The following is an 18,660-nucleotide window of genomic DNA, read 5'->3' on the forward strand; positions in this document are numbered from 1 at the left end:
TGAATAAAATATCAGAGCTCCCACATTTTATATACACAACAATATGTTGCAATTTGACAGAATTTGTTGATCTGTATGAATAAAATATTAAATGATACAACTATCATGATTTCAAAAGCACAGCATACTGTACATATATATTCATACTCCAAAGCCTGCTTATAGTCCTACCTGTGCACACTAGTGTTCTTTGGCTTTTCATGTTATTTATATCTTTGGAAAACACTGGACATGCTGTAGAGTACATTAAAGTGTGCCATTATCAGAGGAGAGCGCTGACATTAATATCCGTCTGCAGCAACCTCCACCCCCATGCCTGTTCTGCACTGCAACCCGCAGAAGAGAGGCGCACCCAAAACAACTCTTTATGAAAAATGGCGCTTTGATATCTGGGCTAAGGATCGGTAAACTCCAACTTATGCTCTGCCACATGAAAAATAAAGACTTCAAATGCTAATAGGAAGGAAGTGGCTGGAGAATCGGCAGGCAAATGATGATAGGAGAACTAAATTTTCTAAACAGACACTAGCATTTTCTTTTCAGTTGCGTGTGATATAGTAACTCACACTGTATGTTTCAATCAGATGTGTTTGTTACGTTGGACTGCTCACACTGCAAGACATCTATTCATTATGACGACTTATAATTGGACATTGTGAGCCTGCACAAACTACAATATATGACACATTGGACAGGACCGAGTTTGTCGGACCCGATTGATTCTGGGCTAAAAAATCGCACAGTATCTGTTTGGCTTAAGCCGCATCCAAATAATTTCTATTTAACCAACATTCCTTCTAAGTCCACATTCAGTGTGTGTCATCCAATTCTGATGGAAATTCCAGTCTATCTAGTCAACGGCAATAGACAGTTAACCTTTGCTGGCTTCGGCATCTTATTTTCAGGGCCCTACCGCATGTAAACACTGCCTACTCTAGAATATGTCTTTGTTCTTCACCATGTGGTATTTCCAAAGAGATGTCAGTATAATAGCTTTTCTTTTCAATGACATGTAGTGTTAAAGTCCACTAAGTGGCTAACAGCTTTTCACAATGAATCGCTGAAAAATTCACTGACAAATCTAAGGGCCTTGGTAGATAAGCTGAACAAAGAGGAATAACAGTGAGTCAGGCATCTCAGAACTAATATGAGAATCCCCTTTTGAGGCCGAAGGCATAAAGCACTAAAGCAAAATAAAATATGATATATCTACACAGGTGGTATATATATACAATTAACACTGGACTCTATCCATCTGTGTTCCTAGATCATTTACTTTAGAGAATACATCCAACTCAAGGTCCTTTAGAGAAAAGAAAGACCTCCAGAAGAAGTCCAGTGAATAGAACTTTTACTCTCTCTGCAGACAGACCCCAGCGCTCCTGAGAATTCAACCTTTCCCAGAATAAAAAAAAGAAAAAAGAAAAAAAAAAAACATATCGCAGTGGTGGTCTTATTTTATGACGACTATATGGCAGGCCTGGGCAGATTCCAGAAGCCGTATGAGAATATCAGCCCAGCAGACCATAAAAAGAGACGGAGCAGAGCTGAGGCGCGCTCAGTGGTGCAAATTCAGGATGTCAGCCACAGGTCTAAAGTTCCTCTAAATGTCATCAGCCTCCCTCTCTTTGCTCGCCGTGTAGGCGCCGCCTGAACTAAAGCACCCTGCCGAGCCCTGTGGCTCTGCGGGAGAAATGGAGGGAAAACTTCCCGTAATGATTTACCTTGGGAGAGCACCCACTGATTCAGCTTGACGTGGTACAGGATGGATCTCAGTCTCCAGTGCTGAACAAGAGGATAGCCAGTGACCTCACTGTAGTTCACCATTCCTGAAAGAGAAAACATATAGCAACATTTTAACTTTCCATTATTAAATAGATTTTAAAGACCTTAAGGTTAGCATATAGTTGCTAAGTGGCCTTAGGTACTGGGTGTGAAATTAACTTATCATAAATAAAGATGCATTTAAAAACATACTTAATACTGCAGGCTTCATAGCAACATAATTCCCTTAATTAATAAACATTTTTTATTCAACGTCTGGAGTACATTGTGCTTAATGGCATTTCAAATAAACTGAGACCAATGGGAATCTATATTTGTCATCAAATCACCAAAGATGTCCTTAAATCTGTTCTGACAACAGCTAGAGTGAAGAAAATAGAATGACAGCAGCTGCCTTTTCAACAGAGAATAATCTAATCTCAACAAATAAACAACAAATCGATCAAACATCTTCAGCATGGACATCAAGACAGCACATTTTATAAACAAAACAAAGACAGTGAAAAAATAACACTTTCCCAGCATTATTTGTCTGTGTTCTATCCTTTATAGCAAGAATCCTGCCATATACAGAATACTGGTACACTCTGGCTGATGCCTGCTATTTCTTGCCATTTGACCATGTAATCACAAACCAATATCAAATACCCCAAAAGTAATAAGTGACAGGTCGCTCTGTTTAGGGATAACAGATTATTAATGGCATACCAAGCATTATAAATGTGTGTGTAAATGAAATGTGTTTGGGGCATGCATCATTCATCAGCCTCATCTCTGTAACGGATGGCAGCCATCAGGACTACACCCGAGGTTGTGTTCCCAGTTAGAATCGCTCATATCGCCGTGTATGTAAAAGCAGGGCTCAGCCATCAATCACCTCGTCTCCTATAGCAACTGTCAGCCACCTGGCGCTGCGAGAGGAATCATAGCCATATATCAATCCCACCTGTTTTCATGTTTAACATATCAGGCGGATGTCAACACACCAAACATCACAGCAAACACTACTCAAGCCTTGTGTTTGTAGACTCGTGACAGAACAATGTGACAAATTTAGAATAATAAAACAGATTATGTTGCTCACAATGTGAAACAGTCACTGTTTATTATTCCATTGACATACATGGGAGCATCCTCCGCGGTCATGCCAACATGTTACATTGTTTTATTTCAGTGTCACATCAGCATATCTAAGCCCACGATGACAACATGACGTGACACACATTAAGTTAGCAGAGTGCTATTTGGAATAAGCCCATATCTTGTCCATAAGACAAACTAACAAACAGTAGTCCTCTCCTGTGTCCTCATTACCACACCTCTAGTTACCAGATAATGGTCTGCATTCAGATGCAGGCACAAGAAACATCACAATGATACAAAGCAGCAGCACCAGCCAAAGAACGGCACTGGGATTGTGCATTCTCCAGGAGCTGATTACAGAAATAATGGCATGAAATCAAACTTAGCCCCTAACCAAGCCCCACAGAACTCAATTATTAATAGGGCAGAACATTACAGTGATTTTGTATGATATCACACATATATTTCTTGTAAACATCAAGCAACTTTGGGGAAAACACATAGCTTCGTTTTTCCCCATGTCTGCACGAGAAACAAAAGAGAAAAATAGTCTACACAAAAGAAAAACTCACATTGCTCAGCTCTATGTGAACACATCAAGTGATTCCAAAGAGCTACTGTCCTAAAGGTAAGATTAAGATAACACACATATGCATATATGAGTGTGTATACATACAGTATATGTAAATATATATATTACAGATTTTTTTCTGCCCAGCACCTCCCTTCTTCTACATCTTTTAAATACACCTCACTTTGTGAGACTGACGTGATGTACAAATCAAACATGCCGAATGGGCCCTACATGTGCTGCTCATGCAGTATCCTCAGTTTCTCAGTGACTCTTACTTGTATCTGGCCAAACAGGGGACTATCCCAGCGCTCCACCCCCCACCCCAGTAGAATGTGTGCGACTCAGTGCAATCTGTGTCAGTTTTAAAATGAATAACAAGCCCCAAACGTAGGGAGTGCACAGCCTGCATTCCTACCCCTACACACACACACACACACACACACACACACACACACACACACACACACACACACACACACACACACACACAAACACACACACACACACACACACACACACACACACACACACACACACACACACACACACACACAAACACACCCTCCCCATGGGCGCGTCGCTTTGCCACTGACTGACAGAATGATTAATATGAGCGAACTTCACATCACAAACACGAGTTCAGAGGCTCCAGTCACTTCTCTGGCCCTCTGCGTTGGGCCTTTGGGTGGTGGCATCATACACAGTATAAACATATGCAGCATCCAGGAGAGAAAAAAAACAAGAAGAAGAAGAGGATCAGATAAAGAGAAAGAAAGAAAGAAAGAAAGAAAAAATATATAAATATATAAAAAAAAACCAAGGACAACGAAACCCTGGCAGACACAGAGAAGAAGAACAAGATCAAACACTGCTCAAACATAATTGTGGTCACAGAGGCATGTACTGTACTGTGCAAACAGACTTGCATTTTTACACCCTCCCCCTCCCAACCCCCAATCTCCCAACACACCGAGAGAAACATGAACACACTTCTCTCTCCTGCTCTCTCTCTCACGCACAGCAGCCGAAAGATCCCCCAAAGAGCCCATAACTCACTGTGGCATGGCCAAATCCTCCTATTTAGAATCCTCTCAGTGGAAGATTCATGACGACAACCACTGGTGGAAGCCATCTTATGGCTCATGAAACCCCATTAACAGCGAGACCTCATGTTCCATTTCACTCTTGGATGAGCTGAAGAATGGATGACTATGGGGAGAAAATGATGGAACAGGGGGGACTAACCTCCGATACTGTGCGCTAAGCTAATGGGAAGCCAGCGTTCGGACTGTCGGGATAACACCCTCTACACATGCGCTTTCCAGAAAGCATGAGTGTAATAGTAAACAGAGATGAATACTGGATGACACAGTATGACCACAACAAAGGAGAGGAAAAATTGTAAAAAGTGTAGCCAGTTTGTGAAACTATCTTCAAAAATACTTAAAACCTCTCAACCATTTTCCTGTATGTCTGCACAGGAAAACTTTGGGTGGTAATCTAACTTACAGTAACATAATATATATATTTAAAAAAAAACAGATTAACAGGTTAAAAAGACAAAAGAGATTAAATACAATATGCAGGACATATAAGCTATTCAAGTAAAATAATCCAAGACAGATAAAGATAAAACTAGTAGTAAGTAAAAAGAAAATGCTTAAGACAAATACAATGACCATAAACAAATATAATTTAAATACATAAGAAACAAATAAATAGAGATAGAATACCATAAACATGGATATTGTACAGAATAAAACTGACTCACACCTTAAACAAGCAGGCGGGCAGCAGATATAACATAAGAGCTGTACCACTCCTTCGATCTAAAATTATTCTATTAATTATTCCCGATGAGCCATTATTAAGCGGTAATGGCTCATCAGGGGACCAAATCCTTGATGGAGTGCGAGGAATCAAGAAATCAGAAATTTAGGCTTGAGATAGTCCATTCACAGCTTTCAATGACATCCATCATCTCTATGGCAATGGCATTCTGAACATGTGACGTACAGTATGCTGTAAGTAATTTCGGAAAAGAACATAGAGTAGAGATATTTTTAACATACAAAAAGGACAACCAACAATCACTGGCATTGTTATTCTAGTCTGTGCAACTATTCACCTATTTCCTGACTTTCCAGGTAGCCATAATCATATTTCCTCAGAGTGGCTAAACAAACTCAGGCCAGGAGCATATCAGTCTGCACAGGTCCTGTCACTAGAGATCAGAGATGAAGAGTGCACAGCTCAGGCACCACACCTTGACCAGAGCCCACACAACAACAAGGAACTTTTCACCTGCTCAAGTTTCACAAGGATTGATTATAAATATCATAAACAGATACAGCATGATAACATATTCAAATCCGATTATCCTAAAAATAATCCAATTTATTTGCAAGTAAATGAGAAACATAGGGCATGGGTATCGGAATAGGTTGCATATATGTTGTGTACAGGTTGTGACCCTTTATGGAATGTATGCAATGAAAGCAGGTCAGTGCCGCTGCCCATGTAAACATGATTCATTATGGGCACTTCCAGGTTAAAGATGAGTGGCCTTACAGAAGATTATTATAGATTCTGTCCTTCACATCTGAACAACCCACAGTGTAGCACACTTTAAGACAAATGATGTAAAGCTATGAGTGTAGTGACAGCACTTATATCTTGGTTACCTACTACTGTTTGGTAATGTGTCACGCAACGGAAAAAAATACAATATTTAGGGGCAACCCAAACTGACATCAATCACGGGGATCACCAGTGGCAGATGGCTGTGGAGGAGATGTCTCTGGCGAGGCCAAGGTGATTTTTTTTTATCCCCTTTTTATCCCCCAATGTTGAAGGAGGGGATCACTCGGCGGTCTCCCGACAAGGCTCTCCGCTTTAACGGTCACTGGGCCATATGCTGCCGGTTTAATTGAGAGGGACTTTGGGAGAGGGACCCTGTGTAGCCGCATGAATCACTGCCATTCAATGTCCGTCTGCCCAGTCCGCCATCCACAGGACCTCGTCGCTACACCGCTGAGAAGCAACAGGGGGAGCCGCCTGACACTGCCAATGGACAACTGTCTGTAACGAGATTGTGGCCCATAAATCAGGTAGGGAAGTGTGTTTCCCCGCGGTCCTCTTTATTTTTGGTGTTCCAAAAACCACAACAAAGAAAAAAAAAACACTTGCTGGCTCAGCTGCAGTAGGTGTTTCTAGGCAGAGCCAGGCATTGTCTAGGCCACCCCTAAAGGCTGGAAGGACCCATGCTGAGGCCCCCACTGTATTAATTATCACATCTAATGTTGTCAGCTAATTAATTGACGTTTACTGCAGGAAATGGCTTCAGCAATTCAATGCAATTAATCAGTGTCAAAGAATAAATTAAAGCCCAAATGTGATTACCATTGAGGGCTACTCCTAAAATTGAATTTTAATGGGGGCAGCAGTTTTGCATGTATGCCAGAAAATTCTGTGTCTACTGTCTTGCTGAAAATATATATGTATTCCTCATTACTGCTGAGTAAATTATGCAGAAAAGCAGACAAACTACACAACATAATGACAAGGCATATGACCACCATTAATTGATGAACTCCCAACCTTGGTGAAAATGACATAAGTTTACTCATACCACAGAGCGGTCCATGATTAAATGGAAGCCCTCATGTCCTAGCCAGTGCATGCCTGTATATGTACTTCTCATTCGAGACAGCCATTAACAGAGCAAATATCTCCCGAGGAAGGAAATAGTCTTGAGTAGTAAAACAATTTATCTGGGCATGCAGGCCCGTAAACTCTAATTGCCTGAAAAACCTAAACAATTAATTATTTCTCCAGCTGATGTCCCATATTGGTACTATAGCAGGGAAGGAGTGTTTGTGTGTGTGTGTGTGTGTGTGTGTGTGTGTGTGTGTGTGTGTGTGTGTGTGTGTGTGTGTGTGTGTGTGTGTGTGAGTGTGTGTGTGTGTCTGTGTGTGTACGTGTGTGAGTGTGTGCATGTGTATATGTGTGTGGGAGGGGGGCAGAGTGGATGTTTAACAAGGTTTATCCAACTGCTGAGCAATTACAGCAGGCTTGCAAATGAAATGAAGAGGCACAGCAGCCAATCATCTCCCTCCATTTTTATGCGTTGACTTCTCCTGTTCTCTGAATCTAATCTCAGCTCGGAATCATATATGTGAATTGTGTACAGAACAGCAAATACACATCTATAGAGGGCCAAATTAAATAGAAAATTGTACGGAGAGAGCCAAGGCTATGGCTACCCTTCCCACAATGACAGTGTGGTCCTTTGAGAGTACTAAATCCACTGCACTCACTGGATATTTTTGCTCTTGCTCTCAGACAGATGAGGTCAGAACATGGGAAAAAAGAACGACAGTGATACTGAAAGCTAACTTGTGGACCACCAGTCATTTACTTGTCACAGTGTTCAAAGAGGAGCATAAAGCCGAGAGCACAGCACAAGGACAAAGTGACCTCTGCTCATCAAATGGCCAGTGAAGAGCAAGGACATTTAACTGAGACAGTAATGTCTGTTTGTTTTTTTGTTACACTACACAGCACACACAAATCACAATTTGTCAATCCTATTGCAATACTTGATTATGAAAATACACCAATATATCTGTATATGTGTCAGCGTTTTGGAAATTGCTGCTACTTATTTACCCAATGTGACATAGATTATATACTTTAATGCATTAGCGGAATATGATTTCCAGAAGCCGTGACCTTCTACCGATTTCCCAATTACTACTGGCTATAATAAAATATAGATTTCCTTTCTGCTGCCTCATTGCTGCCATGTGTGAAATTCCCAAGTGACCCAAGGCATATCCAAGACACCCCAAAGGGAGGACTATCACCGACATGTAATTATCAATCTTCCATTTTACAATAAAGCAATGATAATATGCCCTGACCTTGGTGTTCTTTCTCTCTCTCGCTCTGATTTTCTATCTCTCCTGTTCACTCTCTCTCTCTTTCTTTCTTTCCCTCCATCTCTCTCTTTCCTTCTCAAATGATTCTGACCTGATTTTATTTATCCTTTATTCTGCTTACATGTAAGTGCTTTATATTTACAATCTCTCTCTCTCTCTCTCTCTCTCTCTCTCTGTCCCTAGATTTTGACCTGTTTTATCATCCACACCCTTTTTCCATGTTTCTTCTTAATTAACATATGAAGATGCCAGCTCCATAACACTAACAAATGGCTAACCAATACCATGCAAGCAATTTTTGACAAGTTATTGCATACATGAAACCGAAGTGGTTGAAATGCAAGTCTGCGCCTTGCTTCTCCCGCTCCTGACTTTGAATCAGATATGATTCTGGATTGTTTCAGTGCAACAGACACCGCTGCTTAACCCCTAAGTGTTGATTGGATTTATCGGATTATTATAAATCCAAAGCCTGTCACTTTCATTCTCCCCACTCAAGACCGGAATTTAGCTGACTCCTCAAGCAAGACTAATTCTACAGAGGTGTTAAAAGGCAACCTGTGAGGGAGGTAGCACGAGCTCCAAACCTCTCTGCCAACTCCACCGGTTTTGATGATCCCTGACTGCAGCAGCATCGGCATCAGAATCAAATGGAACTGACAAGACAGCAGCCCAGATCTCGGGTTTCATTCCTTCCATTTTTGTCAGGCTTTCTGACAATTTTGCACTATTCACCTGGTCAGACATGGCAGAACATGATGAGCATGGCTTTGTTCTAACGCCATTACCCAAAAGACTAGTCACTGCTAAACATACCCTCCCTCTTTCAAACCCCCCCCCCCCCCCCCCCCCCCCCCACACACACACACACCACCACCATTTTCATCCTTGCAGGAAATCTGCTTAGCGACTCGGGGGGGCTCTACCTGCTTTCCAATTAAATCAAGATGTATTTGCCTTTCAAAAGCCTCTCCCCCCTTCCCCATTGGAATAATTGATGGAGCCCTCTGGCCTATGATGAATGACTTCCAAGCTGAAGATGAAGAGGAAGATGAATGCGCTGCCCGGCGAGGGCTGGGCAAAGGGAGGCCCAAGGAGTGCTGACACAGTGACAAATACACGGACCATGGCGCCAACCTGCCCAAATCAGCAAGGGAGGCTGGCAGAACGCGGCCCCCGACAACCCCAGTGACTTCGCGCCACGCCCAGGCTCACCGCGAGGCTGTCCCACGACCAATTACCTGGTGCTGTCAGCTAATTTTGGCTCAGGTGTTTTCCTTTGGCTTGGCGCGGCGCGCGGAGATATTCACAGCAACGCCTCAGTATTGCACTGACACATTAAGGACGTGCAAAAATTGGGGCAGTTTAAAGAGACACTATGCAACGTGAAGGGGAAAGAAATTCGACGCAAACAGCCTCTGGTAAAAGTGAGAAGCCAGCACTGTGTTGCAGCGGAAGATCACCAATTTGGTCAAGGCACCAATGGGTCGTGTTAAGAAAATAGCCCAAACCGAACTTTGGGTAAAATCATAAAAACACATGAGTGCTTTTTGCCATAATAATGAGTTAATTATTCTTATTGTAAACAATTGTAATTCAGCGAGTCATGCTTAAACGAAAAAGGATGACCAGAGGGAGATGCCCAGTGGTCCTGTGGCCTCTGCTCTGATATAATTAAATACAGGGGCTGTGAAAACCATGACTAATGAGCAGGGTTTACCGGGGCCATTTGTACCGGTTGCATAACACCAGGAGCATCAGGTGCAGGGCCAGTGCAGCTCAGTAGCTTGCCACCTGCCTTGCCTAGAAGCCTGCGTGGCACTGGGGTAAAGAAAGGTCTCCCGCGAGGCACTGGGGTAAACAAAGGTCTCCTGCGAGGCACTGGGGTAAACAAGGGTCTCCTGTTGAGCGGAGTCCAGCCTGTGGATTTGACTGACAGAAGCTATATCCAGATTACACAATTTAATTTTCTTTGAAAATCCCCAATATGGCCAGTGAGAGGGCTCACCTGATACCGCGTCTGTGGTGATTGGCAATTACTCGCACAATAACTGTGGATATGAGTGAAATGGGCCAGCTGTATTTCTGGTGATGGGGGATAGGAGGTCGGCAAGCGAGTCGTTTCATTTTTTGGTATCAATGTAACCCACATTTCGGAATAAGTTCCAAATGTCTGACAGATCGGGGAGGGGGGCAATTCGCCCATTCAATGGGACATTCTGGTGCCTACTGACAAACAAAGCCCTCCATGTGGGACTCTCAGAGTGACACAGAAAATGATCGATAAGCACACCGAGCACGATTTCCATTTTTTGAGTGACAGGGTTGGTCTAAAACATTGTAGGGCCACTTACAGAGAGCCCAGGCATCAAAACATGAGGAAAAAAAGATTAAGTATTTGTGAACACAGAGAGAAAAGAAATCCCTGAACCCCCCCACTCCCCTCACACACACACACACACACACACACACACACACACACAAACACCCCAACATGTTAAAGCTCTTCACTTTTTTATAGCACTTTGAAGCCTCAGTTGTTTGGCACATTAGCGAGGACATCAGATTCAACCTCTTCTGCATTGTGCGCCTAAGTGTTTGGCATATGCAGTGCTTGCTCTGCGGCCGGCTGACGACAGGATTCAGATCGGCTGGCTAATGGATCTTGACAGGAGCGGCGCTATCCAGAAGCACACCCCCGTCCTGATGAAAAATGATTTGGCTAATACCCCCTCTGTTCTCCTCTACTTCATTATTTACTTGGTTGATCTGGCAGGAACGCGTGAGGATGAGGCAGATGTGGATCATATGACATCCAGGAAAACAAGCCAATGGGAAAAGGTGCTGCGGGGTACTCACAAATATTGAGGTTTTTTTTTTTTGTTGTTGTTTTTCAAAGATGATCAGGCTAAGCTGGTGTTTTGTTATGGCCGTTGTTGATGTTGTTGTTGTTTTTGTGAGAAAAACAAAAGGTTTGATATTGATGAGAACAGAAAAAAAACAGCCCCGCCTTTCTGAGAGGGGAGACTCTGACAGCTCAGGATGTTGTTTGTGACAACACGGTTTAGATGCCTTTGTAGTCAACTATTTCATACCATGAAAAGGAACGGATCTCTGTAAAAGTGCATTATCTTTTGGGAAGAACATGAGAGCATTCAGCAGCAGTGCAGCCACTACTGCAGTGAGAATGTATCTCAGTCTTAGTCACATGGCAACCACGCAGACCTGCTGAGCTTAAAACCTCTGTTGTGCACCTTGCTGCTTTTAATATTCTTGTACGCGGTCCTGAAGATGATCTGCCTGGGCATGTTGATTCCCCAAAACAGATATGAAGTTTGATATATTAGCAAATCACAGTACATGGGATTTCATCCAAGGTTACACTGGTTCCAAAAATAATCAGTGTGAGTCTGAAGTTTGGACACACATATTCATTCATGGATTTTTTTTAAATTATTCTTTACATCGTGTCATATCATGCATCGTGTGCTGCAAGACCCCACCTGTGAAAAACACTGCTTTAAAACAGACAACTCGGCTTCAGATCTAAACTCAACTCTTGATAAGCAATGGCATTCTCTTGACAAGCACACTAATGCAGCTAGCTCAGTGAAAGGGCATTGGAGCATCACACGGCAGCTATTCCATTTGATTTCCTTACCAGTTAAGTATTCCGGGTCGGGCACAGGGTCAGATAATTCCTCGTGGCACTGGACCTCTGTTGGGATGGATGCTACCACCATGCCATCTGGGAGCTGCTGTTCAATGCCTCGAGCAAAGTTCTTCTGTCTGGATTCACAGAGAGAGAAAGGGAGAGAGATAGGGATAGAGAGAGAGAGAGAGAGAGAGAGAGAGAGAGTGAGTGAGAGAGAGATAGGGATAGAGAGAGAAAGAGAGAGAGAGAGAGAGAAGAGAGAGAGAGAGAGAGAGAGAGAGAGAGTGAGTGAGAGAGAGAAAGAGAGGCAGAGAGGGAGAGAGCCAAGTCAGAGGCAAATAATATATCCATTGGATTTAAATGAATATCTGTCAATCAAAAACATATACTGTTAGAAGGCTTGGTTTTTGCCATATCATTACAGAAAAATCCATACACTATATGTGAGGAAACATTGTTGATTCAGAAACTATTTCTTTCCAGAATGCCATTCTTCATCATGTCATAAATATTATTTACAATTCTCCCCTTCACTGTTTTTCTTGCCACCCCTTACCATATAAAGTTAATTCTTAATGTTAGTATCCATCCACTTCTCTAATCAGCCTTATTGGATATTCTCTCATTTGTTCATCTGTAGGCTACACTGTGTATGAATATCAAGCCCTGCTGAAGAAGCTGAAGAGGCTTCTGGAAGCCTCTGAATCATCCACTGGCTCACCTGAATGCCGACTGGACGGTATAATTAAGATGTTCAGCAAAGACTGAAGGCTAACCACCAGTACAAAAGCAGGACAAAAAACATTATTATTTCAATTATAATGGTAGTTACAAATACTGTAGTTTCCCAAATTACCCTTTCAAAGGGTATGGATATTGCTGAAGAGACTCAGAGACAGAAAAGCACATCTGAATGTATCATTCAGTCATCGTCAAAAGCTATTAGAATGTAGCATACAGTAGACGTTTTTGACATTACATTTTGATTTGTGAAATTGGACTGTGCAATTAATCGAATTTCAATTTCAATCTCAATTTTGGCTCCACACAATCACAAAAATAATACTGTATAATCGAGAAAAAAACAATTATTTTGCCACATTCCGTTAAGAATTAGGGTTTTTGGAAATACATACAATTTCAACTCATAGAGCGTACTGATTCACGCTGCTTCTTTAAGCCCCACAGCCCACACTTGACACACCCCTCCCCTCTCAATCAGTTCAAGGCCACTCAATCAGTTTTGGGTTGCATGTGTGTGTGCTCCTGCAGTTTGTAGCATCATGAACCACGCCGAAATTGTTAGTTAGTGCATTTAGTTAGTAATTTTAACTAGTGCATTCTCTGCTAAGTTGATTACTATCACTGTCGATTGAGGTGGCCAAATTACTCAGAGAACTTATGGCAAGTTGGCTAATCTAATGTTAGAACGGCTATCTTTTTAAATCAGTACGGTACAGCTTGTCTATTAGCTTGTACTAATGTACGAGGATAATATTAGGCAAACTCGAAAGCTACCATTAGAACACCGAAGACCCAGGGGACACCCTCATGAATAATCGTTAATCGATAATCATGAGTACAATTTTGACCAAAATAATCATGATTAGGATTTTTGCCATAATCGAGCAGCCCTATTGCGAAAGTTGTTTCTTCGCATTGTTTCTATGTCATTTTTGGATGCTTTAAACAAAAAAAAAGACACCGTAGTGCTCTAAAGAAATCGTTCTTGTAAATTGATGCATGCATGTGATTTCAGAGAGGTGTTTTTTCATGAAATATTTTCTGATGTGTTTGAAATTGTTTATCCAATGCTTTCCATTTCTTTTTCCTGTCTGTCTTACATTTCTCTGTTCTTTGTACTTCCCCTGTTAGGACTGTGGTTTATTCAACTCATTTACATCTCTATGCAAACATTTAAACATAGATGTTGTCATCCATGCAACAACCTTGTTTAATATTTGTAAACAAATTAAAATCTCTGAACAACAGCAGCACAATGACAAATACTGTCAATATCATATTATGTAAGGTAACCCTGCAAGCTAACAAATGTGTCGTTTTGCATCCCAAGCACCGTGCGGTAACGAGCTATTGTCAAGGATGAGAAACAATGGAATGTTATTCGGGTTTGTTTCATGAGAACAGGAAGCCTCTGGATGCTGGTCTGAACTACAGTAGAGGACTTACTCAAGGATAAAGGCAAGATTATGTCAACTGAAAGAGCATTTCACCATTTCAACTGCTATTGTACTGGATCTTGGCCCTGGCCATGTCACATGTAAGTCTCTCTCAAAGCTCTGCTGCCAGGTGTTGTTTATGAAAAGGCTTCAGTAGGAATAAATAAATTTGCAAACCTCCAGAGCATTGTATAGATAATTGGACACAAGTTGGGAAAGCCTTCGAGGATGTAGGATCATCCAACCTTTTTTAATCTCTGACAGAGGAATGTCTGTCACTACAAAATGACTGCCGCTCCCTCCCACATAGTTATATCACATACTTACACATTGTTCATTGCACTGCATTTATTTACAAATCGATAGACAGACGGGTTTATGTATACATATACAAACTGAAGCACACAGACAGTTACATAAAGCTTTTTTTTTCTAGAAATATAATTTTTCTTCCAGTTCTGAAGGCAAGATACACACATTTCTACACTGTATCATTATAATACCTGTATTGTACAATAACATGCCTCATATTCTCTCAAACTCATGGAGCAGAATGTCTTTCAGTATGCAACCAAGTGTTCCCTTTCTAAACGCGAGCCAGCTTCTGTCACCACGAAGGTACACCGACTTCTTCCGCAGTTCTCAAGACAGGAGCCAAGGGACTCCTACACCATGGCAAATGTAACTGGGAAAACGTTGTTTCTCTTGTAAAAACCTGAACAGCATGGTGAGGTAGACAGCCTGGCATTAAAATATTAATAGGCAGATTCTTTGTTTTCTGCTAAGACACATCTGATTTAAAAAAAAAACATGTTGTCCTGATGAGGAGGAGTAAACATCACAGAACTGGTAAACTGAGCCTAGAGAGGCCCAAAGAAGTTTGCACACGTCACAAAGCCAACTGCTCCCAAATACTTTACAGTATAAGGCTGGCCATTATACAGACACACCACACTGTCTGTGACTGGTAGATTGAAGAAAACCATTCAAATTCAAGTAATTTCAAATACTGTAGATCCAATCCCAACAACACATATGAAGTAACAATGCTTAATCATGCGACTTGTCCAAATTTACTTAACTTAACTTAACTACTTAACTAAACATCTGTTTATTTCTATGGAGATAGAGGCATATGCAATGAAGTCTTGAGCAATACTGGAGAAGTATAGTAACTCATTAACAAGTTGGCAAAAGTTAAAAGCTCCTGAATGAAGAGGCCTCTGTAAATATGTTATCCACTGCATCCAAACATCATTACCAAATGGAGAACATAATCAAAACTAAACTGTTAAACTGCTAAAGTAAAATATGAAAATCACATAGTATTTCAGTCCCTCTGGCTTAAGGAAGTTACAGTACCTCTCACACTGAAGAGGAAGAGGTGGCCAATGAGCAATACATCTCATGAATGGCACAGTTTCAGAACCAAATTGTGATTAATTAGTGTTGTCACAGAAAGTGATAGCTTTATGAAACATGACATCGTTCAGACAGCATGACGAAAAAGCTCTAATAATGTAGCCAAATGCCCACTTTTGCTTCTGATGATGGAACACATCCTTGGAATCAAGATGTTCAAGTTTTAATGTGTTCCACTTTCTTGTTTTCAAGGTGCTCTATTAGTGAGAAATTGAAGACCTCAGTTTACCGATTAAGATAGATGCCTGCACTGATGAAAGTGATATGTCTTTATAAAGCTTCAGATGTGTCTGAAAAGATTTCCATGGATGCTGACATTGTTGTCTTGAAGCCACTATTTTAACGAAGGGATAATGCCCTGTCCACCAAACAGTATCAGAGAATAAGTCCTGACAAGATCCCGATGCCTAATGTATGCCTACTTGCCAAAATGAGAAAAGAAACTTCTCATAATGTATTTTAAAATGAATTTGTTAGTTTTGTGGCTTCCACTGAGAAACAAACAATAGTTCTCCACGTGAATAGAACTTGATGCAATAGTAAAATAGAACTTGTTTACTTTCACCTTTAGTTCTATTACTTGCAGAATGATATGAAAGCTATGAATTAGAAGCCCAAAATCTGTTGTCAATGACAGAAGTCATTACATTTGTTGCAGTGGTCATTATTGGTCTGTATTGAGAGACATATGATGAGTCTGTATTGAGAGACATATGATGAGACATATGATGAGTCTGTATTGAGAGACATATGATGAGACATATGATGAGTCTGTATTGAGAGACATATGATGAGTCTGTATTGAGAGACATATGATGAGACATATGATGAGTCTGTATTGAGAGACATATGATGAGACATATGATGAGTCTGTATTGAGAGACATATGATGAGACATATGATGAGTCTGTATTGATGAAAGTTCAACCAAAAGCATTATATACAATCTTTCTCATAGCTTCTTATATATAATAACATAAGTCCTCACTATCTTACTACCCACATTTACAATCTTTGTAATAACATTTTTTTCTCTTTGATTGTGAGGTGATAATACCATCAGATGATGGAGAATGACAGTCCAGACTCAATAAAAATCCTGTATAACAGAGTCACTGTCCAGTCTTACCCACCTGGAATTTGGCACGTTTCTAGTGATTATCAATGATGATGTCCAGATTTATAGCATGCTACCATGCCTACAGTCTGGCCCTTAGCAACACCCCACTGGGGAACTGGAGGAAGACGTCTGAAGTCTATGCACAAGTCTTTGGTTTCTAGTGAGATTAAGATGTGAAGTATTATCACCCCAAGAAACAAAATCATAAATCGCTGGACCATGACCATCTTCATGTTCACTGAGGAGGCTCACAATTACTGAGTCTTCAGCAAACTTGCTAATGTGCAAAAGTCTGAGCTTTTTCCCAAACCAATATGAATCAACGTCAAGTGGAGACCAAGGCAAAATGTCACAGATTTTTATAACACACTCTTGAACCTGATAGAGTGCATGCTTACTACACAACCCCAAAGGACACTGGTACAACCCCAGTAATAAGAGCACCACCAGCCCACCAGCCTGTGTGTGTCACATTATCAAGCTAACTATAGCTCATATATGATACTTTAATTAAGTATTCGAATGAAGGTAGTCCTCCGACTCAACAGGAGGAGGGAGGTGGGCACCCAAACCTCGAGAGAGAGAGCGATGGAGAGAGAGAGAGAGAGAGAGAGAGAGAGAGAGGTGGCGAGATGGGGGTGGGGGGGGGGGGGGGGGTTGATGCTCTTAATCAGGATTCCAAGCATACTTAATGAGAACAAAGGACACTAAAATATTCATTAAATACTGCTCAGAGCCTGCTGTGCAGAAGAGCAGGAGTGCCAAGCGAGGACTGGAGGCCAGGCGGAAGAGAAAGTCATTAGTGGGGCAATTTTTACGGCCAACCCTATTTTTACTACGTTCCCCAGTCCCAGAAAGCCAGGGTTACACGCGCACACGTCTGGTTCACACAAAAGCAGGCAAGAACAAAAAGGTCTAGTCGCCCGTAATGAAGACTCCCAGAGGCCTATCCTTCGTATTTGAAATAAGAACATATCTCGCATGTTCAAGTTCTGTTCTAATTATTCCTGACATTGACCAGTCAATACGAGGGAATACACAGGGCACTTTTCTTTTTATTATTTCCATCTAACTCACACTACCGGCATATTTAGAGCCTATTTTATGTGCAATCAGAGATATAACAGCACAGGGCTGCAGTCGTTTGAAAGGTGCCGTGGGCAAAGGCATTCCTTTCAGGAGATCTAAGATGCGGTGCATGTGAAGGAAGCACCTGAACGCCAGGCTGAGCAGATGGACACACGCTGCCTTGGCCAGCCCCAGAGCAGAGGCATACAGCGGGCAGGCTCTGCACACACACACACAAACACACACACACACACACACACACACACACACACACACACACACATACACTGAAGGCAGACTCCATGGGCACACATTCTCTATGTATTCAGTGCAAGCATGTGTGCGTGTGTTTGTGTGTATGTGTGCGTGTGTGTGTGTCTTTCATGTGTATCTGTAAATGAATGTGCAAGCACATTTGTGAGTGTGAGTGCGTTTATCTGAGCATGCGTGAGTGAGTGAGATAGTGAGTGTGTGTGTGTGTGTGTGTGTGTGTGTGTGTGTGTGTGTGTGTGTGCACGCTCTTGAGGGTGGGTAATCCCCACCTGCCTGGGCAGCCATTTTTTCTCTTTTATCGCCTCGCTTTTTACCCGTCTCCAAGCCGCAAAGCTTTGCAAGCCTCTACAGAGTTCACACACTCACACCAGCAATGCTGAGGCACAGCATTCACACAAGGCATCCGGGTATCATTTCAACCCACTTTATCATGGAACATGCCTCCATTGTTTTGCAAGCTAATTGTGCTTGGGCAAGCAAGGCTAATTAACAACACATACTGTGGATAGGGTGTTAGAATGAATATACAGACACAATTGTGAGTGTGTGCCTCTTCC

At 41.7% G+C, this 18,660-nt stretch overlaps 1 protein-coding gene across 4 annotated transcripts in view; it reads right to left on the minus strand.

Moving 5' to 3' along the window:
- Positions 1-18,660, minus strand: part of astn1 (astrotactin 1) — a 180,363-nt gene that overhangs the window by 71,877 nt on the left and 89,826 nt on the right. For all 4 annotated transcript variants that reach the window (XM_042106793.1, XM_042106789.1, XM_042106781.1 and 1 more), the window contains 2 exons: positions 12,047-12,174; positions 1,725-1,829 (listed from right to left, as the gene is read on the minus strand). In XM_042106793.1, coding sequence (XP_041962727.1) covers positions 1,725-1,829; positions 12,047-12,174 — 233 coding nt within the window. The remainder of the gene's footprint in view (positions 1-1,724; positions 1,830-12,046; positions 12,175-18,660) is intronic.

The sequence above is a fragment of the Alosa sapidissima genome, chromosome 1, assembly GCF_018492685.1.
Source record: "Alosa sapidissima isolate fAloSap1 chromosome 1, fAloSap1.pri, whole genome shotgun sequence".
NCBI lineage: Eukaryota > Metazoa > Chordata > Actinopteri > Clupeiformes > Clupeidae > Alosa > Alosa sapidissima.